This window comes from Hippopotamus amphibius, chromosome 5 (assembly GCF_030028045.1).
Source record: "Hippopotamus amphibius kiboko isolate mHipAmp2 chromosome 5, mHipAmp2.hap2, whole genome shotgun sequence".
NCBI lineage: Eukaryota > Metazoa > Chordata > Mammalia > Artiodactyla > Hippopotamidae > Hippopotamus > Hippopotamus amphibius.
The window spans coordinates 67774010-67798246 of NC_080190.1; the positions used below are offsets into that span (position 1 = coordinate 67774010).

Below are 24237 nucleotides of genomic sequence, written 5' to 3' on the forward strand. Positions count from 1 at the left end.
TTGATTTGGTGGATAACACTGGAACTTGGATTAATTATGTTGTATCAAATCTGCCATGTATCTCTCTGTGGGATGCATTGGTTTGGTGAATGCTTTATAAAACCATTAACCCCTGCAGAGAAGCAAAAATAGTAGTAGATGCCTAACCTGAGCATTCTAACAAATAGAGGCTTCTTTGAATGATTTGGAACCAGTGATTTTCTCTTTGTGTTTGGTATGTTAGTGTTTTTATCTGATTGGAAGTGAGCCACATATTTTCCTTGAAAGAACAGGAGTATGGAAGATTTCAGTTTCACAGTTTGAGCAGTTACTAAGGAGTCTTGTTACAGAAGACAGCCTAGGTGGTCTAGTTTCCATCACCTTAGTATAACTACCATTGTTTCTCTGTATCCATTGGAGGATTGGTTCCAGGACCCTTGAAGATACCAAAATCCATAAATGCTCAAGTCCCTTGTATAAAATGACATATAACCTACACATATATTTTAAATCATTTCTAGATTACTTATAATACCTAATACAATTTAAATAGTTATAAACACAATGTAAATGATATGTAAATAGCTGCTGGCATGGCAAAGTCGAGTTTTGCTTTTTGGAAATTTCTGAAATTTTTTTGCCCCCAAATACAGTTGACCCTTGAACAACATGGGTGTTTAGGGGTGCTGAATCCCCCACACAAATGGAAGTCTCCATACTACTATCTCTGCCTTAAAAAGAAAGGAATTGAAAGTGACTCATCCAAGGGCAAGAAGCTGAAACAATTTGGATAGAATCAGAACTCAAATCCTAGTTTTATGATTCACATTTTGTGATCTCTAATTGAGCATAAACTTTTCCCTACACTTAAAGATATGTAAAATGAAAATACAGGCATTATATTTATTGAAGTAAGCCCATGTATAAGTCAGTCCTTGCAGTTCAAACCCATGTTGTTTAAGGGTCAGCTGTATTTTCCATCCACATGTTGGTTGAATGCCGAGATGTGGAACCCACGGATAAGGAGGGCGACTATATTCTTTGGGTTCCATTTCCCCAATATGTCATATGAGTATAGCGCTGTTAAAGCTCATTTCTCACAAACCCCATGTATTTTTAAAAGTCTTTGAAGAAATAAATCAAGTCTCACTTCATAGATACTAAGTTTTCCTAGGCTGTAAGGCGTATCAGGTGCTTGGGATACTTATTAAAACTAACAGAGGAAATGTATTCAGCCATTGTCATAGGGTTTCTTTGGACTAGGGTTGTGTTAGTGAGTAGAGAAGTGGGAAACGTTAATAAAGAAACCATATTAAAGAGTCCATGGTTTATCTCCTTTCAGCTTCTATGGATTTTTTTCCCCCATGCTGATGGCAGTAATTATTTGTACATCTTAATGAACTGTTACGGTTACTTTACATGCAAGAAAAAAATCTGTGCTATGTACAGTTGTATTACTGGAGTTAATTTTGTTAAAAGGGAAATTTCTTGAATTTTGATGGCTTTCTTTAAACCATAATATTTTGTTTACCTGGAATTACTCTTTTTTTCTTCAGTTCTAGCATGGCAGAATTTTATTTTAGCTTTTCTTAGACATAAGGAAAACATTGTATAGTCCTTTAGTAATGTGTTTTTAACATTATTTTTAAAATACCTTATTTCTTTATTAGTATCTAAGTTTAGTCTCATTTTATTCCTTTGCTGGATGTCATACTGTTCTGAAATAACACATTTTTAGTTTTTCATAGTTTTATTACGTATTTTTGGGAGGGAAATCAGGAAATATAAGGAAAATGAAAATCAGTAATGCCATCATGCACAGATAAATACTGCTGTCATTTTAAAAGTTTTTCTATACTCATATATGTTTCTGATTATGGATTGGGAATATGTTCTTGTTTCTCAGCTTTCTTTTTCAGTAATAATTGAATAACAGTTTAGTAAGTATTTCCCCATGGTTTTAAAATCCTGTTTAGGGATATTGTTAATGATTATTTAACATTTCATCATTTAAATATACCAAAATTTATTTGTGTTCTACTATTTTCTGAATCTTATTTCCAGTTTTTTGTTGTAAGTAATGCTACCATGAACATATACATCAATTTAGTCTTTGTGTCCATGTTTATTTCTTTAGGGAAAAGAAACATCTTTAACAAATCTAAAAGGAATAATAAATGAATTTATTTAAAAAAATTTGAGGACAGTTTTGCTCCACTTTACAAAGTTGATAAGCTCAGAAGAAGATATCTGTAAATGAAACTTTTAAAAAATGTATTCATTTGATAAGCTTTTAAGTATTATGTAATCAATATCACTTAAAGATCTAGAAGGGAAGTTTTTTTTATAGTGCATAGATAGAAATGCATATAAAATGTGCTGTGTTATAAGATGCATAAAAAAGCGCTTTGTAGAGATGTATACTGTAGCCCTTTGGGATGGAGTGGATTGTAGGTGTTTCTAAAGGGGAAACAGCATATGAACTGGAAGGATATATGGTATTTCAGGGAGAAAAGAATGAAGAGTGCTTTCACTCTCAAATGGCAATAGGAAAATTTGAGGCTTATTAAGGGAATAGTAGTCCAGTTAACTGAAATGTCTGAGAATAAGTGAGCTGGAAGTTTAGAAAAATAAAATTGAGGTCAGATGATAGAGTTAATCCCTAATTTTTCAAATTAGGGAGCCTGAATTTAATTTGGTAGATATCCTCTGATAGTTTGTAATAGGTAATATCAGGTTTTTTTAAAGGAGGGGAGAGAATTTGGAAGTAAAGAAATTAGGCTATAATGGTAGTTCTTTAAAACAAGAAGGGAGCATGTAGATCAAGGAGAGATTAGGGAGACAAAGAATTGTCAGGCTTTGGTAACCAGATGGAAGTGAAGCATATGGGTAAAGGGAAGAACCAGGTATGATCCTAGGTTGAATCAGTAATTAATAGAAATACGTAATCCTGGAAGAGGAGGAATGTTAACTGTTTTGTTTTAGAAGGAGAGACGCTTTGGTGAAGTGAATCGTGTTTTGAACTTTGTAACAATATTCAGTAATCGGTAATAAATTCAGTACTGTAAGTGAATAGAAAGATTAGAACTAAAGGCATAAAATGTTTTACTTCCAGTTTTGTTTTCAGTTCAAAGTAAGCTAACATTCTCCTTGGTTGCAACCTTTCAAGTAGTTAATAATCCACTAACAATACTTAATTTTGTGTGTTTAGGAGACTGTTCAAAGTACCTAGCAATGTAACACCTTTAAATTTGGAGTAAATAGTTGCCTACTCTGTTTCATCTGTCTTGTACACTTGAATTTTTATATTTAGATCAGATTAAAAGATTTTTTTGTAAGGTACCATTTGATAGACTGCTTATTTGAATTTTATTAATAGGTTCATTTGTTTATTCAGCTAGCACAAACCTATTTGTTCATTATATCTGACTTTATTTCCTTCCAGATTTTACTGGAACAAACGTTTTGAAGTCACAAGGTGCAGTCACATAGAAGTTGTTCTTGATTTCACTAATAACTGAAATAGTTGTAACTATAAATTGTATATGTGCTAGCATGTAGGCAAGAGCCCCTGGGAAATGTGCCCTCTGAGATAATGGTGTTGCTTCTGTGAAAGGGAAATGAAGTGAGGAAGGAATAGGGTAAGGCTAAGAGACCATCTCTAAGGCAGCAGTCCCCAGTCTTTTTGGCAGCAGCGACTGGTTTCGTGGAAGAGAATTTTTCCACAGACGGGTGTGTGTGGGGGGAATGATTCAGGCGGTAATGCAAGCGATAGGGAGTGGTGCTTGCCTGCCACTCACCTCCTGCTGTGCAGCCTGGTTCCTACCAGGCCTTGGACTGATAGTGGTCTCGTGGCCTGGGAGTTGGGGACCCCTGCCATAAGGAGCAGAATTAGGAGCTTCTGAAACGAACTGGAGGAAAGTTTAGCTGCTTTACCTTTGAGTTCTTTGAAGAAGTTTGTAATTGCTTCCCACAGTTGATCCCAAGTATTTATGAATCAGCACATGTATACTTTCTGCAACTAAGATCCAGTGCAACCAAATAAATAAATATTAAAAAAATAAATAAGCTACAGGGATATATTATGCAGCACAGGGAATATAGCCAATATTTTATAATAACTAAATGGAGTATAATCTTTAAAAATTGTGAACCACTATGTTGTACCCTTGAAACTTAGATAATATTGTAAATCAGCTATACCTCAATTAAAAAGCAAAACCTAGTAGAAACAAGATTCAATTAGATGTCAACAATCAAAGCAAAGACAGCATTTACATTAGCAAGAAAAAGATAAAATGACTTACGAATAACCTAAGAAATGTGTGAGACTTATAATATGAAGATTTGAAAGCACTTATGAGGGATACAAAAACTTGAATAAATGGAAACATTCGTGGATAGGAATACTGAGCCAACATATACCTGTCAGTTTCTCTAAAATAAATATCAATTTAATGTGATCCTAATACAAATACCAAGTATTTTTTTTCCCCCCAGGAACTAGACAAATGGATTCTCTAGTTTATGTGGAAAAATAAACCAAAGTAGCCAGGAAAACTCTGAAAAATAAGAGCAGAAATATATGTATATAAATAGATAATAACATTTTGGGGGGGGGGAGTCATGGGTGATTTTTATTTTCGACCTTGGACTTGACTACATATTCTATATTTTTCTGCAGTAAACATGCATTAATTATACTTATAATGATAGAAGCAATTTAATATGAAGCCAGTGGGTGAATTTCATTCTTAGGGTCATGCTGATCCCCTGCGACTGATTTTTTTGTTAGCTATGTTTGTCTTCTTTTTTTCTTTTTTTTTTTATTGGAGTATAATTGCTTTATAATGTTGTATTGGTTTCTGCTCACAGCAAAGTGAATCAGCCATATGCGTACACAATCCCCTCCCTCTTAGTCCTCCCTCCCCCCCACCATCCCACCCAGCTAGGCCATCACAGAGCACTGAGCTGAGCTCCCTGTACTATACAGCAGGTTCCCACTACCTATCTGTTTTATACATCGTAGTGTATTTATGTCAAACTTAATCTCCCAGTTTGTCCCACGCTCCCCTTCCCCTCTGTGTCCACACGTCTATATTCTATGTCTGCCTTCCTCTTCCTGCCCTGCAAATAGGTTCATATGTACCATTTTTCTAGATTCCATATATATGCGTTAATATGCCTTATGTTTTTCTCTTTGTGACTTACTTCACTCTATAGGACAGACTCTAGGTCTATCCGCATCTTTACAAATGACCCAGTTTCATTCTTTTTTATGGCTGAGTAATATTCCGTTGTATGTATGTACCACATCTTGTTTATCCATTCATCTGTCAATTGACATTTAGGTTGTTTCCATGTCCTGGGTATTGTAAATAGTGCTGCAGTGAACATTGGGGTACATGTGTCTTTTTTGAATTATGGTTTTCTCAGGGTATATGCCCAGTAGTGGGGTTGCTGGGTCATATGTTAGTTCTATTTTTAGTTTTTTAAGGAACCTCCATACTGTTTTCCATAGTGGCTGTATCACTTAATATTCCCACCAACAGTGCAAGAGGGTTCCCTTTTCTCTGCACCCTCTCCAGCATTTATTGTTTGTAGATTTTCTGATGATGGCTATTCTGACTGGTGTGAGGTGATACCTCATTGTAGTTTTGATTTGCATTTCTCTAATAATTAGTGCTGTTGAGAATCTTTTTCATGTGTCTCTTGGCCATCTTTATTTAGGTTTTTTTGTTTTTGTTTTTGTTTTTTTTTTTTTGATATTGACCTGCATGGGCTGTTTGTATATTTTGGAGATTAATCCTTTGTCTGTTGTTTTGTTTGCAGATATTTTCTCCTATTCTGTGGAATGTCATTTTGTCTTGTTTGTGGTTTCCTTTGCTATGCAAAAGATTTAAGTTTAATTAGGTCCCATTTGCTTATTTTTATTTTTATTTTCATTACTGTAGGAGGTGTGTCATAAAAGATCTTTCTGTGATTTATGTCGAAGAGTGTTTTTCCTATGTTTTCCTTTAAGAGTTTTATAGTGTCTGGTCTTAACATTTAGATCTTTAATCCATTTTGAGTTTATTTTTGTGTATGGTGTTAGGTAGTGTTCTAATTTCGATAACAAATTTTAATTTTAAAGCCTTGGTAGTTAAAACTGCCCCACAAATAGACATATTAAAGAAATAAAACAGAATATAAAGCCCAGGCATAAACTTAAAATCAATGGGGAAAAATTTAAGTGAGGGATATTCAGTAAATGATCTTGGTATATGTAGAAGCATCATCTAGGGAATAAAAAAGTTGGATTAATACCTCACGCCATGTGTATATTGGATAAATTCCAAATGAATCAAATATTTAAATGTAAAGGATATAATGATAAATGTGCTCAAAGAAAACATGGACTAACTTTTTAAAAATTATTTTGGAGTCGGGAATCCTTTCTGAATTGTGAAAAGGCATAGAAAAGATAAACTGCATGGAAATAAAAATAATTTTGCTAGATAGAAGTCTCTGTAAACAAAGTTAAAAGACAAACCTGGTGGCACAGTGGTTAAGAATCCTCCTGCCAACGTAGGGGACACAGGTTCAGTCCCTGGGATGGGAAGTTCCCACATGCTGCAGAGCAACTAAGCCCATGTGCATAGAGCCTGTATTCCTCAGCAGGAGAAGCCACTGCAATGAGAAGCCCGTGGATCGCAACAAAGAGTGGCCCCTGCTCTCTGCAACTAGAGAAAGCCCTTGCACAGCAACAAAGAGTGCCCCCTGCTCTCTGCAACTAGAGGAAGCCCTTGTGCAGCAACAAAGACCCAACACAGCCAATTAAAAAAAAAAAACACACAAATGGGAAAATGTTTATAAATTTTCATGTTGATATTAAAATCAAAATGCAAGTCTCTGAGATGTAAAGCACTCCTAGAAATTGATGAGATGAAAAGAAAGTAGCAAAATGCACAAAGGATAGGAAGAGGCACTTCACAGAAAAGGAAATACAAATGACTTTTAAACAGCGAGTACTCTTCAGCCTCATTCATACTAAGAGAAATGCAGAAGACTATGTGTATAACTGGGGTACCATCTCTGTATGGTGAGGCTGTCAGTAAATAAGTGTTCATAGGTTGTTAGTGTAGGTCAGTAAACCCTTATGAGGGTTATTTTGCTAGCATATATTAGAATTACAAATGCATATACTCTTTCTCCAAGGAGTCCAAGAGTATAGCTGTTGATTTGATAGGTACATTTTAACATATACAAAATGAGTATTACCACAACATTGTTTATAATAGCAAACATTAGAAACAACCTTAAGACAGTCCCTTGAAACTGGTAAAATAATTCAGTCAATGTAATGTAATGCTATGTAGTTACGAAGAGAATGAAGGAGTTTTTTGCGTAGTAATATAGAAAGATCTCTAAGATAAATTAAGTGAAAAAGAGCAAGGTGTAGAACATTGTGTATAAAGCTGTATTTTGGATTAAAAAAGATAAACATTTGTATTTGCTTATAGATACATTAAGAAAAACCTTGAAAGAATATATCCAAGTAATAACTGTATTTATTGGTGCAGAAGTAAGATAAGGGGTGAGACCTAGAGTGCTAAAAGACATGGATGATAGAGATGTCTCTACATACGTTTAAAAAACATGTAGCCATATCCATTAAGTTTTTCAAGTAAAAGGGTAGGCTCTGAAATTAGAGTGCTTGGTTACAAATCTTGGCTCTTTTACTTCTTAGCTGTGTTATCTTGGGCACATAGCTTAGCCTCTTTGTGTGAAGTATTCTTTTCTGTAAAGTTAGGATAATCATGCCAAGGGTGATTGTAAGGATTAAGCAAGATATCACATGAATTGCAAAGAACAATGCCTGGCATGTGGTAAGTGCTCAGTAAATGTTTTCTTAAAAGAAAAAGGCAAAAAAAAAAAAAAAGAAAAAGGCCATTAATACTAGAGTGAGAATCTAATTTTGGGTAAGCCTTACACTGAAGTGGCTAATATGTTGTTTCTATATTTGCCTTGAGATAAGACAATACACATCTTTTCATTTACAACTGAAATTCAGGCATTTATTCAACAGAGTGTCTACTTTGTCCTAGACTTTGTGCTAACCATGAAAGTACTTCTTTATGTTTAGTCTTCAGTTACCTTATTTGAGCTCATATTTAAAAATTATACCAAAATTTCCCCAAAATGTATGTATGTATGTTTCATCTAGAGGTAATGTTATATTGGAGCAAGATGTAAAATAAATTGGATTCCTTTACTGTTAGACTTCAAAGATACAGTAATAACAGAAAAAAACAAAGATGTCTTTTTTGGTTTTGTGAGAAGCACATAAATGATGGAAGTTAGATTCATCATTTATTTTCAAAAGTTTATTTAATGAAGAATAATTAGGGACTTCCCTGGTGGTGGCGCAGTGGTTAAGAATCTGCCTGCCAATGCAGGGGACACAGGCTCCCTGGTCTGGGAAGATCCCACAAGCCGCAGAGCAGCTAAGCCTGTGTGCCACAACTACTGAGTGTGTGCTCTAGAGCCCCCGAGCCACAGCTACTGAAGCCTGTGCGCCTAGAGCCCATGCTCCACAACAAGGGAAGCCACTGCAATGAAAAGCCGGTGCACAGCAACAAAGAGTAGCCAACAAAGGCCCACTGCAGCCATAAATAAGTAAACAAACAAATAAGTAAATACATATATATGTATATATATCTTCTTAGATATATATATATTAGAAGATTTCTTAGTCCATTCAGGCTGCTAGAACAGAATTACAATAGTCTGGGTGGCTTAAACAACAAACATATATTTCTCTTGGTTTTTGAGGCTGGGGAATCCAAGATCGAGGTGCTAGCAGATTTGTTATCTAGTGAGGACTTGCTTCTTGGTTCACAGATGGCTATCTTTTCATTGTGTCCTCATATGGCAGAAGGGTGAGGGAGCTATCTAAGAAAGGTGCTAATCTCATTCACGAGGGCTTCACCCTTATGACCTAATTACCTCCCACAGCCCTACCTCCTAATACCATCATAGGGGTGGGGGGGTCTAGAATTTCAACATATGAATTTGGAGGAGTGGAGGGGTGGTGACACAAACATTCATTCAGTCTGTAACAGAAGGTGTAGTTTGTGTGCTGATATTTTGAGGAACAGACCCTTAAATAAATTCTGCTTATTCGTACTTTTAAACCTCCCCTTCCCAAGGTGATAAGCTGACCTTTAATTTAAAATAAATGCATTTGGTTATAGCTGTATAACCTTATTTTGCATTTGTAGTTATTTTAATACCAGTGTGCCTAAATTTATTTGCTTAGTATGTAAATAGGCTGTTAATAAACTGGGTATCTGCTGCTTATATTGTGCTTGTCCATGGGAGAAATTTATACATTAAGAAAATAAAGACAAGTATACATATTTCTGAGTTTATAAAGCTGATAAAATGTGAAGAACAAAAAAGGAACAGTTTAAGTGGAAACCATTGTACTGTGAATTAGCTATCTCCATCTCTGTAAAACAAACTGCAAAAACAGCTGCTCTTCCTTGTTTATTAATGCTTCTTAAATTCACTTAGGTTCAAACCTTAGATTTACCTTAGGTTCTGCTTCCCAACCTGTAGCACCAACATTGACTCAGTTGCCAAATCTTACTCTTTCCTCAGTAAGTCTCTTGTTCTGTCTTTTCATTTCCTTTGCAAATGGGTGAGTGTGTGACCTTGAGTTAGTTACTTTAAACCCTTGGGCCCCTCTCAGTCTAAAATTATGTTTTTATTCTCATTAGATCATTACTAGTCTATGCAAGAATTGTGGCAATAGTTTTCTAAATGATCTCCCTGTTCCAATCCATCTTTCTTTAATCTTTCTAAGGCATATTTCTGTTTCTGTCTCTCTTTTATATATATATATTTTTATATTTGGCTATATTGGGTCTTGGTTGCTGCACTCAGGCTTTCTCTAATTGTGGCGAGCAGGGGCTACTCTTCCTTGCGTTGCACAGGCTTCTTATTGCGGTGGCTTCTCTTGTTGCTGAGTGCGGGCTTAGTTGCTCTGTGGCTTGTGGGATCTTCCTGGCCCAGGGATTGAACCTGTGTCCAATGCATTGGCAGGCGGATTCTCCACCACCAGGGAAGCCCTGTTTCTGTCTCTTGAGTATTGCCCAGATGAAGTGCCATCGCCTACATCTCCCTGGTCTCTCTTGTAAGAGCTCAAGTCATATGTTTTGTGCAGTATTGAGCATAGTTATCTGGCATTCAGTAAATTAATAAGTTGCATTGCTGTCTTCCTATTATATAATTATTTGGATAAAAGTCTTCTCTACCATGTCAGTTCCTGGAGGTTCAAAACCTTGTCTTATGTATCTTTATCACTTAAGTGACAATAATTATGGTACACACAGAAGGAACACAGGGGTGTTTGTTGAATGAACACATGATGGCTGTTTTATTGGATGTGCTGTAGGAAGGGAAGAAAATTATAGGTAGATTCTCATTTTGATGAGTTTGTGGCCATCAGCTACTTTATAACCAAAGTTTTAAAATTTATAACTGTTCTAAGAATGTACATGTTGGATATGGTATGGTAAAGTCATTGTGGCCACAAGGGGAAAAAAGAATGAGTCTTGGAAGTTTATTACGCTCACTGGTTCCAGAGAGAGGAGGTCACTGCATGCCACACAGAGCTGCCAGGGAAGATACAAGGGTCGTCAGGAGGCAGAAAACAAGAGCTCAGGGGAGATCTTAGGGTTGTAGCCTTTATTGAGGTTTTCCTGGGAAAGGCAAACTGGGCAGAATTAACAGTTTAGAATTGGCTAGTTTGATTAATTCCTCCAGGCTTTGGTCTGTAGGGTTGGTTTCTTGTTTCCTGGTACCTGGCCCTGGGATGATTTAAAGTAGGGGAAATACTGGTTTAGTGTGTGAGAGTTAGATAAGCAGATAGTTGGTAGAATAAACTCTGGATTTGGTCAGTTTGCCTATGAAAGGCATGTTGGTAGGCGAGTTGTTATCTTTAGGAATTAGCTAGTCCTGGGAGGGGCCGAGACTTCTGGTGGCTGTAAGCCACTCCTCCCACCATTCCTGGGTCAGCATCAAGAATATAGGAAGTAAGAAAATATAGTTAATATAATTGTCTCTGATGAATGAATGCCAAATATACAGAAAAGAATCTAAGAAAACACAGAACAGAAACTGCTAATATATTCTGAGGGTTCATTCTTGCTAGTTTTAAAAAGAAATTGAAGTAAAGCAGCTATTTGATATTATATTTTTGTAGGAGTCTTTATTTTTCAATTTTACTCCTCCTTTCCTCTTCAAAGCAATTTCAGCAGTTCCTAATCATTCAGAAAGGTCTTTCCTAAAAAAATTAAAAAAAAAATACTCTAAAGCCCTAAGTATTTATATACTTTTAAGTATATTTTGAAAATAAATTATTGAGACATAACCTGTTGTTTAAGTATTATTAACAAAAAGACAACAGTTAAATCATTAGGGAAATGTTTATATCTTAGTGCCTTTATCTGTGAAGTAGGGATGATGGTGCACCTGCCTCATGGTGTTATGAGGATTAAATGAGATTAAATAAAGGGCTTAGCACAGTGCTGGGCACATACTAAGCACTCTGTGTATGTTAATTGTATACCTGTGTGTGGATAAGAACGCATAAGAGGTATGGACTTGTAAACATATCCATTAAAAAGAATTTTTTAATCTAGTTACATCTCCATATGAACATTATTGTGGGCTATCAACTGAGACATGAGTTACTGTGTATTAACTTTTGGTTTTATCAGAGAACTGATTAAAATGTTTTCATGACTATGAGTTGTACCATTCCAAATTCATATTGATAATTATTGGTAATAATTTTAGAGAATAAGCATTTTCATTAAATATTTTATGTTTTAGTTTTATTTAATTCTTAATTTTTTCTTAATATATTTTATGATGATCATTGTGTGATTATATTAGAGATCCTTTAAAAAGTGTCAGTAAACAATAATTTTACTTTAGGAATAGGGAAATAACATGCCTTGAATGAAGTAGCCATTTGGTTATTTGTTATCTCTATCACAAAATTAGCAGTGTGATTAAAGTAAAAAAAGCATTCTGAATGATTTACTGGTGTTATTCACTAATCCCAAGTGATTAATGTTTTCATCTTTTAAAAAATCAGAATCATAAAATGCTTCAGCTACACATTCACTTGTTCAGTTAAACAATTAAAGAACCATAAAAGAAGAAAAAAATCCCAGAAGTAGATAATCAGTGCTGACAATTCAGTATTTATTTTTTCAGTCTCTTCTCTGTAATATATTGGGCCTGTGCATGATATATTTTTATACAAGAATGGAGTTACACAGTACCTTTTTAATTTCATAATATAGCATCTTGTGAACATTAACTTTCTAGAGATGGATGTTAATTGAACTTTGCATTGCTCTAGTTGGAGTTTTGAGTTATTCAGAGAGAAGGGAAGAGGAAAATCTATATTTATAGCAACTAGTGAGGCATGGTAGGCAGAGGATTTTGAAACTTAAGCTCTGGCTGAATTAAACATTTACTGAGTAATCGAAATGGAGCTTCTTAAAATTAGCTTTTCACAAAGTATATTCCTTCTGGCTGTGCTTGTTCATAGCTATTGTTTTTTAGACACTGATAACTTCAGCATAAAACATCAACAAAAATTTTCTTTGTATAAAACATTGAACAGTCGTTCAAACTATTGAATGGAGTTTTTTTTTAATATTAAAGATATATGTAGAACTTCATTAAACTCATGTACCATATCAAGAGTTAAGGTTAATTGTGGACTTTGATCATGCTTGGTAATAGTACTTTTATATCAGATAGTCCCTGATTTATGAATGGTGTTTTTTCAAAACTAAATTTTTCTTTGCTCATGGAAATAGTTAGATAGCATAAATAGGTTTTTCAAACCAGTCTTTAAAACACATTATACCTAAGTGTAATCTTCTATCAATAATTATATTTAACTGACCTTTGTAACATTTTCTATAGAAAAATTAATTGGAGTTATACATTTGAGTGTCAGAATTTATCTCCACCCATCACCTATCCTGGCATGTTTAGCTCTCTTGCTTTATTGGTTCCAGAAAGCTTAGGATAGATATTTGTGAGCAGCATTTAACTTAACTATATATCACATTTTAAATATAAACAATACTTGACTATAGCCACTGTTTCCTAGAGAAGAAAATTTACCAGTCCAGGTTAGTTATTTCCCTAATATTTTGATTTGGGGAAACAAAGGACATTGTTCCTGTGGGGTTTGGGATCACTTATAATTTGGGGACTTCTTATGTCTTAAAAACAAATCCTTTCTTTTTCCTGATTACCGAAATAATACATCTCTATAACTTTTTAAAAGTTACAGAAATGTATGATTTAAAAAGTGGAAGCCACTTTTCCCCCTACATCCTAAAGATGACTGCTACTATTTGTTTATATTTTCATCTTTTATACCTATATTAAAATACATAATCCTGTACACATACACATGAAGTTCTGTGGTTTGCTTTTTCATTTAATATATTTTTATCTTTTCATGTTATACTGTATAGACATTCATTTTAATAAAATCACCAATTTCTATTACATGGATATTCTATAAGTTACTTACTTGTTACTGGAAATCACATTACTTCCTGTTGTTGTTATTGTTGTTTCCCAAAAGGAAAGTTTCTGGGTCAGAGGGTATGCATGTTTAGAATTGTAACATATATTGCCAAGTTGCTCTTGCTCTCTAAAAAGTTTTTTTTTTTTTTTCAGGTTTTTTTTTTTTTTTTTGGCACCATATTTTAAAGATTGTTTAGAGGAATGTGTCTTTTGCCAGTTTTGTGTACATTTTTTTTTTTGGCCATTTAAAAAATTGTTTGGCATGAAAATAATGTAATTTGAACTAGAAACTTCTGAATTTCAAAATCAAATTTATCTGTGATTGAATTAGTCAGAATAAGTTATTTATTTCTGTGGATCACCTTTAAAACAGATGGTAGTTACGTGGCTAACTTGACAGGAATGTTTTGAACCCTAAAATATTTATTTAAGTGTGTTTGTTTTCTAGGGGTGCCGTAACAAAGTACCACAAACTGGGTGGCTTAAGTAACAGAAGTGTATTATGTCACAGTTCTGGAGGCTAGAAATCCAGCATCAAGGTGTCCGCAGTGTTAGTTCCTTCTAAAGGTTATGAAGGAAGGATCTGTTCCAGGCCTCTCTCTTAGCTTCTGGTAGTATGCTGGTGATAATAGGCAGTCTTTCACGTGCATTCTGTTTGTGTGCTGGTCTGTGACCGTATTTCCTCTTTTATTAGGACACAGGTCAGATTAAGGGCTTATCCTACTCCCATATGACCTCATCTTAACTAAGTACATCCTCGATGACCATTTTTCCAAGTAAGGTCACATTCTGCGTACTGGGGATTAGGACTTTCAGCATATGAATTTGGGGGTAACCCAGTTTATCCCAAAACAACAAGATTTTGAGATCTGTAGATGAAAGAGGATACAGAGTAACACAATAAGGTTTATATTTTCCTTCAAATAGCTGTTTCAGAATTTTGAATAAGATGCAACTTTTAAGAGATGCTAGTTGTGAATATTACTAATGGTATTTCTATAATATTACCTTTATACCCAAAACACAACACATTTTTTACTGTTTACAAGGTTCTCAGAGCATGCTGTTAGTGGTGATTGTATCTTATCAGGTTAAAACCCATTTAGCAAGACTCTTAATAGACCACCTTGTATATTTTGTGATTGGTTGTCTAGGAACAAGTGTTTATGTGTACTGTTTTCATAGTCAGTACTCAGGGAGCTTTTCATGGCCATTCCTGGACATGCACACATGCAGAGCTGCAAAATACGAGTCTTCCGATGTGTAGATCCCCAACTGAGGTTTAACAAAACAGTGTTTTGCCTTCCTGTTATAATATATCCTTTTTGTGGTACATTTAGTGCCACATTTTTTGCATTTTTGTACTTTTCATTGGTGTTTTCACTGTTTAAAATGGCCCCCAAGCATACTGCTGAGGTGCTGTCTAGTGTTCCTGAGTGCAAGATGGCTGTGACATGCCTTAGAGAAAAATTCATTGTCATGAGTTTACAGTGCTGTTGGCTGTGAATTCAGTGTTAGTGAATCAACAATATAATTAAGATGTCTTTAAATGGAAACACATAAAACAAGGTTATGAATTGATTGGTTGATGAAATGTTGTGATTAGTGGCTTGTAGCAACCTAATCTTGTATTTTCCTTGGGGGCAGTGATTCAGTATTTGCTAAATAAGTATTTGTGGTGACTTTATGGAACATAACTACTGTGAATAACGAGAATGAATGTATTCCCAACTAGACTAAAAAAGACTAAAAATTAGAATAGTGATGGGGTTTCCTAGAAGGGTGGTGCAGTGGTGAAATAAATTATCATATTTAGCATTCTTTTCTTCATACATTGTGCAGAGTTTTGCATTATCTTTCAAGAAAGTGTGAAAGAAGTTTGGAGTCACTGTTTTTGTAGTTATTTTTCTCTTTGTACCTTTCATTAACCAGAGTTGAGAATGAAAAAAATTTTTTTTTTCTGTCCATAATGGCAAAGAGAAGAAAACTGACAGAGGAACATGTTCATAATTATGAGACAAATCAGAAGGTGAATGTAGATACACCACTGTATGAATATGGTGAAATTGATCATGTAAGTGAATTCTTAAAGAGGGAGTCTGGAGATGATATTCTACATGAATTTTCAGAAACTTGGGAATTGATGAACATATTTGTTAGATCCCAAAGGAAATAGGTTCTTATTCAGTTACCTGTTGAAGTGGAAGGATTTTATCATGTAACATTTTACAATAAGAACCTGGACCTATTCTGTGCTGCTAAAAGGATGTGCAACTGTATTCTTTCTTCTTTTATGATGTTTCTGCAGCAAAATTTATTTGATGCAGTTTGTTAGTGAACAGGTGCTGAAGTCAGAGGTGCATACAGAGGTAATTGGGAGGAAATGATGTAGAAATGAAAAGTGTCAATAGGTTGAACATTTTAATTGGTTTTTACAAATATAAAAATGACAATGTTTTGTGTTTATGGAGCAAAGAAGATGGCCTTTTTCTCCTTAATAAAATGATGCACCATCAGTTGTCAAAATATTGCATTTTAACAATACAAGTGTAAGACCAGAAGTAATGATGAGCTAAGACCTATTAGCTTTGTATTTGGAACATATCTGCCATCAGTATTTACAAGATGGATATGTTACATCTCTCTAGTTCTTTATCTTTTCTGTTTTTGCTCCTATCTCTGAAAAATGTATTTTTTTTTCTGCCTTTCTAAAGACAGTCTCCTCTGCTTAAGTTTTCTTTGCCTTTTTGTGCCTCCCCAAACTGAATGTTCATTTCTTTCTTCCCCTGAAGAGAAATATTATGAACCATAAATACTGAAATGAACAGTGTTACTTAAACTTTTTATATGAACGTTTTGAAGCATAAGAAAAGTTGTAAGAATAGCACAATGACCAATAGTTAACATTTTGCCACATATTTGTATCTGTATGTATTTGTATTTTTTTAAGAAAATACCTTGTTTATGAATTACAGTCAATTGTAATGATCATGTGTTGTTAAAACTTTTCTAACAAGTTTAGCATCAGACGTTCATAATTCTAACACCTTCTCGTAGCTCCCATTTATCAAAGAATCAGTTGTTTTTTAATGGGCTTGCTTGACAAGTTTTTCTTTTGTTTTCTGTCCTTTTCCTTTATATAGCCATACTCAACCTGAATTAAAGTGAATTTAATCCCCACTTATCCCTCCCTTTTCTGTGTTCCTTGGCCTTGAAAGGCAAATGTAGCTTGGTGATTAAAACTTTGAGTTAGCATAGTACCTGGTACATAGTGAACACTGAAAAAATGTTGGTTGTTAGGTTTGGTATGAATTCTGATTTTTTTTTTTTGTCTTTCTCATACAGGGCATTATTAAGCCAGGTTTTTTTTTTTTTTTTTTTAAAGAATTCACTTTTTTTTTTAAGTAAATTTATTTATGTATTTATTTTATTGGCTGTTTTGGGTCTTTGTTGCTGCACATGGGCTTTCTCTAGTTGCGGCGAGCGGAGGATACTCTTCGTTTGGTGTACGGCCTTCTCATTGCGGTGGCTTCTCTTGTAGAGCACGGGCTCTAGGCGCGTGGGCTTCAGTAGTTGCAGCACATGGGCTCAATAGTTGTGGCTCACGGGCTCTAGAGTGCAGGCTCAATAGTTGTGGCGCATGGGCTTAGTTGCTCTGCGGCATGTGGTATCTTCCTGGAGCAGGGATGGAACCTGTGTCCCCTGCATTGGCAGGCGGATTCTTACCCACTGTGCCACCTAGGAAGTCCCTAAGCCAGGTTTTGTAGTGAATTTTTTGGTTTCTTTTTCTGGATTCATTTATTTCCCCTTCATTCTTGCTTATCATTGACTCTCTTTGCAAACCAATTTGTTTCCAGCATTTGACCTGAATTTGACCTGGATGTGAAATGTCTCAATATAACATCGATCTAACTTTCTAGCATATTGGGGGGAAGGGTTGAGGTTTTTCATTTTGATTAGCAATTTGGAAAAAATAAGTAATTTTTAAAAATTGTGCAGAGAACTTATCAGTTTGTATATTTGTTGTCTGAAAAGCCTGTATTGAGTATATTCCCAAAACATACAACTATTTATGTTTCTTTAATAATACATTTCTGAAGTAGTTATTCATTCTCAAAATAGATATCTTAGTAATTTGATGGGGCTCAGATTCTGAAAGAACCAAAATTATTTATCTTGAGTTTTTAGTATGTAGAAAAAAATTAAAGAGCTCAGTTCAATTTTAAAGTGAAAACATTAGTTTTGATACATTGCTTTAACTATTTTCTCTAATGTTATATTTAATTTTTAAAATTATTTTAATTTTGAATAGACAGTATAGTCACATGGTTCAAAAATCAAAATAATATAAATACATATTGAGAAGGTTTGCTCTTACATTTGACCAGCCTCTTCCCCCTCTACCCATGTACCCAACAGGCAACTGTGTTTATTAGTTTTTTGTTTTTTTCAAAGTTTCTTTATGTAGATGTACATATTCTTTCCTCTTCCTTATACAAAAAATAGCAAATCATGTACATTATTCCACATCTTGATTTTTTTTTTCTCCTTTGATAATATATCCTTGAGATCTTTCCATATCAGCATGTACCATTTCCTCTTTGTTTTTTCAGAGCATAGTATGCCAGTGTGTGGATGGAATCCTTTATTGATGAGTACTTGGACTATTTCTAGTTTTTTGTTATTTTATACAATACTGCAACTATACGTAAATACACATTCTCATACACGCACATAGTATTTGTACTCTACCCTCCTAGGTTCTCCAGCTAGGTCCTGTCTAAACAAAGGACAGATAAACAAGGAGAAAAACAAAGCAGAAGTTTATTGCCTTGAGTTTACATGCAGGAGCACTCAGTAATGACTAACTCAGGAGGGTAGTAGAACATACGCTTATATAGCATCTTAACAAAAGAAAAATAGAGGAGTAACAAGACAAAAAGGACTTTGAGTTTCTGGGGTGGCAAATTTGGGGAAGCTAAATATGTGGGGGAACTTAAAGATAAGGGCTAGTTAGTAAAGTTTGTTAAGTAGTTTCTCCTCGTGCTGTCTCTGAGCTGATAAGGGTCTAGAGCTATCTCTAGTGATTAACTCCGGTCCTTCCTGGTAGGGAGGGAAGGCAGGACGCTTTTACAAATTATGCCCTACTTTTAGGCACATAGGAGGAGAGCAGAGAGCTTTTCTTCTTAATGGCCTTCAGCTCAAAATAATCCTCATGCCAAAGTGGCATATTTTGGGTTGGCATATTCTGCTGCCCTTTAGTACTTAGATGTATTTGCAGGTTATGGAATTGCTAGATCCAAAAGGTAATTGCATATGTTTTATTAGGTTTTGCCACATTGTTTTCCATAAAGGTGGTTCTATTTTGTACTCCCACTACTGATATACAGGAGTGCCTTTTCCCCCAACAGGTTATTATCAAACTTTTGGATTTTTTTTATTGGAATTTTTTTCAGTAACATACTTCTTAGAGTGATTGGAATTTATTAACATTGGGAAATTGGCAAAACTTTTGGATTTTTACGAGATGAAAAATGTTATCTTGGTGTGCGTGTTTTTTTTATAAATAAACTTTTTTTTAATTAATAAACTTTTTAAGAGCAGTTTTAAGTTCACAGCAAAATTGAGAAGAAAGTACAGAGTTCCAAATACTCTATACTACACATATATAACCTCCCCCACTTTCCACAGCCTGTACCACAGTGGTATGTTTATTACCATTAAAGAACCTGCATTGACACATCATTGTCATCCAGAGTCCATAGTTTACGTTAGCATTCGCTCTGTGTTGTACATTCAGTGTATTTTGACAACTGCGTAATGGTACTTAGTATTACACAGAATAGTAGTAGTATTATACAGAATAGTTTCACTACCCTAAAAATCCCCTCTGTTCTGCCTGTCCATCCCTCCCTCCCTCTAACTCCAAGCAACCAATAATCTTTTTACTGTCTCCAAAGTTTTTGCCTTTTCCAGAATGTCATATGGTTGGATCATACATTTTGTAGCCTTTTCAGATTGGCTTCTTTCACTTAGTAATGTGCATTTGTTTTCTCCATGTGTTTTCGTGGCTTGATAGCTCATTTCTTTTAAGCACTGAATAATATTCCTCTGTCTGGATATACCACAGTTTATCCATTCACTTACTGAAGGACATTTTGATTGCTTCTGAGTTTTGGCGATTATGAATAAAGATGCTATAAACATCCGTGTGGATGTAAGCTTTCAGCTCCTTAGAGTAAATACGAAAGCGAACAGTGGTAGGGTTCATTTTGTAAGAAACTGTCAAACTGTCTTCCAAAGTGTACCATTTTGCATGCCCAGTGAGCAGTGAATGAGCGTTATTGTCACTCTGTATCCTCAGTAGCATTTGGTATTGTCAGTGTTTTGAAATTTATAGTGGTATCTCATTTAAATTTGCAATTCCCTGTTGATATATGATGTACAGCATGCCTTCATATGGTTACATGCCATCTTTATGTCTCCTTGATGTGTTGTCAGCTCAGGTCTTTTGTGTTGTTTTCTAATTGGGTTATTTTCTTATGAGTTGAGTTTTAAGAGGGTTTTTGTTTTTGATAAGTCCTTTATTAGATATGTATTTTGCAGATATTTTCTCCCAGTCAGTGGCTTGTCTTCTCATTTTTTTGATAAATGTAAACTTTTATAATTAAGTATGCAAATTAAAAGTGTATGGCTTTATGAATTTTCTAAGTGAACATATTATAACCTTTTCAGTGTAGTTTGAATTTTCATTTCTCTCATCAGTGAAGTGGAACATCTTTACATAGGATTAAGGGCCATTTCTGTTTCTTTTTTGTGTGAACTATCAGTTCACATCTTTTGCACATTTTTCATTGAATTATTGCTCTTTTTCCTCCTAGTTAGTCTGTTAGTCTTTAAATATTAGGGAGGTTATTTCTTTTCACATTGCTTTTAGTTTGTTTTGCTGTATTTGAAGAAATAATTTGAATTTTCTTTAATGGGTGCATGGAATCTCTTCCTCTTTCCTCACCTACTTAGTTTAGTGTCATTATCTTCCACAATTCTTCCTAGTATCTTTCAGGGCTTTAAAAAGTATCTCATGTTCCCCTGGTGCCTTTTGTATTATCTTTACCTTTGCATTTAATAACACTCCTTATGTCACTTGTTTTTCTATAGACTGTAAACTCCTTGAGGACTAGAACTCTGTTTTATTTATCTTTGTGTGTCTAGTGCTTGGAGCACGCAAGGTTTACAGCAAATACTAGTGTTTGTTAAGAATGATTGTTTCTTCTTTGTTTCTTGGATTTTTGGTGCCGTTGATTTTACAGCCATTGCTATCTAATTTAAGTACCCTTTGTATACTATTGTTGAACCAACCAGTCTTATTCATCCTTCTTGTCATCCTTTCATTTTCTGCTCTTTACTACATTTCTTTTGAGGATTGTTTTGGAGAGACATTGACTCATTTCAGGGGCCTCTGTGAAAGATTAACAGAACTCTTGTGCATTTTACCTTTTTCTTCATTATTAAGGTTTATGGGAATGTTTTTTGATGCCATACTTTTAAGTCCTTTTTCTTAATTTTTTGGGAGGGAGGGGAGGCAATGTGCTATATATGTTTTTCTTTCTTATGTTTCTACAATATAATCTTGTAGCAACATGTATACAAAATATACACAAAAAGTGAGAGATTAGTATAATGAACTTCCATGTACTATTCATCAACTTAATGAGTTAAGTTGTAGTACTGTAAGGTAAGTACTTAAAATAATGTATCATTAGAGTTATACAGATTCCTGGAGGCTATGTAAGGGCTAACCTCCCACCCCAAAGTGCAGAATAAGTAATCCAGATACAATTTGAATTTCTCTGTACATAAGAATTCAGACTTCTTTGATGTAATCTGCTTTATTATTGAACAGCTTGCATTTGTACATTGAGCTAAAATGTGCTTCTGAAGAAACCTTGATTCAGTTTTAACAGCTCTGCAACAAGAGACTTTCAGTTTATTGAAGACATAGCTTTCTTAGTAGGCTGAAAAAGGTTAATTTTTTTTTTTTTAAGGTTAATTTTAAACGGTGTGTTAAAAACTTGTACTAGTATAAAACTGATAGTGAACATCTTAAGAGACTAAGGAAGCAATTTCACTTTCTTTACTGATTTGTCAGTGGCTATTGACAGTCTTATGAAGGGCAAGTATCTTTGATATTAAAATAGCAACCATAAACTTAAATATATTTGTTATGATCACGTTGCCTTTCAATTCTTTCCTCAGCATATCTAGTAGATGCTTTATTTATGAGATCTGTAAAGAATTTGTTTCCTATCAGATATTGCTTATTCAGATTATTTCATTAATTTCAGGATTACTCCATTGTAGTAGCCATTTGGTAATATATATGTCAGTTACGATTTTATTGTTAAAAAACAGCTGAGTTATTTAAATGATTCCTTTTCAGCTGACCTCTTTTCTTTTATTGGTAATGGCTTTGAATGAAGAGCACTTTCTGAGAGAATCTTTATAAACCCTAATTTCTTCCCCCAAATGTTCAAGTCACTTAAGTATTCTGAATTGATTATGCCCTATGACGAATATCTGTATTTACCACAGTGAGAATTTTGTATGGAACATATTTGTTAGGTTTTTCAGAATAACTGAAATTATACTTAGTCTGTATTTCAGCATTTTGTTAGCTTTTTTGTACAAGATGAAGACTATTGTTCTATATTTATTGGGAGTTGAAAACTAGAATTTAATGTCTCTCTTCTTGATTTCTGTAGAGCAGGTTGTTGCCCTGGATGCCCAAAATATCGTAGCTGTTTCATGTGGAGAAGCCCATACATTAGCACTAAATGACAAGGGCCAGGTGTATGCTTGGGGTCTCGATTCTGATGGACAACTTGGCCTGCTAGGATCAGAGGAATGTATCAGAGTACCCAGGTAACAAAGGTGACCGACAAGAGGTCTTTAACAGTCTTTTATAATAAATTTGTTATCTAAGTTATTCTGCTGACTACTGGGCATTTGAGTTGACATCTAATTATCTCTTGCCTTTGAATTCTTAAGGCATTTGCTAGGTAGGTTCTTGCCTTTAATTTGAGTGCTATTTTTTATATACTCCTTATTTTCCCCAAATTATTTATGTTTGTAAAGAAAAGGCATAGAGAATGCATACTTTATTGTAAATTTTCTCTTACTAAAATTTTTAAGTGGGTTAAGACTGATTTAAACTGTTAATTATACTGTGTTGAGTACCTCAGCTATTAAAATATTTATTAAATATTGGTTGGCTGCATGTTTCTTTCTCTTGTTTTTTTTACTATTTATTATTTTTATTGAACATAGCAGTCCCACATGCTTAAAGAGTAAAAAGAATAAGTCACTTCTACATTTTTACATAGCAGTGACCACAATTTGTTATGCTAACCACTAATTCATCGTGAAATTATTTCAGAATTAAAAAATAAGCAATGCTTCGTCAGTGTTGTAGTCTTACAGGTTTATATAGGGCATAACCATTGCTTTAAGTATTAAAAACTGTAAGTGTGAACATAAAGATTTAAAGAAGAGTATCCAGTTCTTTTAGATACATAATTAATATGCTAATTCATGCTTAATATTTAAAATTGTACAAATTCTTGCCTCTTTAAATTCTTGTTATGTTTTTTCCTAGTAATAGTTATAGGGACAAAAGAGAACTCTGCAGGGAACCAAGGTATTACACTAATTTTAGATTTATTCCAGGTAGCATATACAAGTTTAGATATTTTGTTTTTAGTTTAACATTGATAATATTTGTTTTGGTTTAAGAAATAGATGTAACTACTAGGGCAAGGAAATGGAGCACAGGAACTAAATGTGTTGCAGAACAGGAAGGAATTCCTTTGTGGTCCAGTGGTTAGGACTGCACTTTCACTGCTGAGGGTGTGGGTTCAAGTCAGGAACCAAGATCCCACAAGCTGTACAGTGCAAAAAAACAAAACGAAAACAGAAATAGAGAACAGGAGTTCTCTAGTGGGAAGTTGGTGTATAACAAAGGGAGATCAGCTCCATGATGGGTGATGCCTTAGAGGGCCAGGACAGGGAGGGTGGGAGGGAGTCATGGGAGGGAGGGGATATGGGAGTGTATGTATAAATACAGCTGATTCACTTTGGTGTACCTCAAAAGCTGGTACAAGAGTGTAAACCAATTATATTCCGATAAAGAGCTTAAAAAAAAAAACAGGAGTTCTTATCATTGGAAATGAGTTTTGGTTTTTTTTTTTTGATTTTAAAAAGGAATTTTTATTTTTTTTATAATTTTTTTATTTTTTGGGGGGTACACCAGGTTCAATCATCTGTTTCCATACACACATCCCCGTACTCCCTCCCTTCCCTGACCCCCCCGCCTCGAGTCCCCCCCACCCTCCCTGCCCCAGTCCTCCAAGGCATCTTCCATCCTCGAGCTGGACTCCCTTTGTTATACAACAACTTCCCACTGACTATTGGAAATGAGTTTTTTAAGTAGGGAAGGCAGCTAGTTCCTTCAATAAGCTCATAGCCTTCCGTCGTATATATATTTAAAAACTTAAAGTATACATTTGAAGTATTTGCTTTGTTTTAGCATATTAAAAGGTTTTTTCATCTTTAGTTTGACATTTTATATTTGTTCTAGTAATGAAC

At 34.6% G+C, this 24237-nt stretch overlaps 1 protein-coding gene across 8 annotated transcripts in view; it reads left to right on the plus strand.

Annotated features, from left to right (window-relative positions):
• Positions 1-24237, plus strand: part of HERC4 (HECT and RLD domain containing E3 ubiquitin protein ligase 4) — a 137453-nt gene that overhangs the window by 7443 nt on the left and 105773 nt on the right. For 7 of the 8 annotated variants that reach the window (XR_009053675.1, XM_057734433.1, XM_057734435.1 and 4 more), the window contains exon 3: positions 22356-22515. Coding sequence is in view for 7 of the 8 variants with exons in the window: in XM_057734433.1 (XP_057590416.1) it covers positions 22356-22515 (160 nt within the window). In the remaining variant the exon portion in view is untranslated. Of the gene's footprint in view, positions 1-22355; positions 22516-23248; positions 23291-24237 lie in introns of all 8 variants that reach the window. The other variant, XM_057734432.1, reaches the window with a different exon arrangement.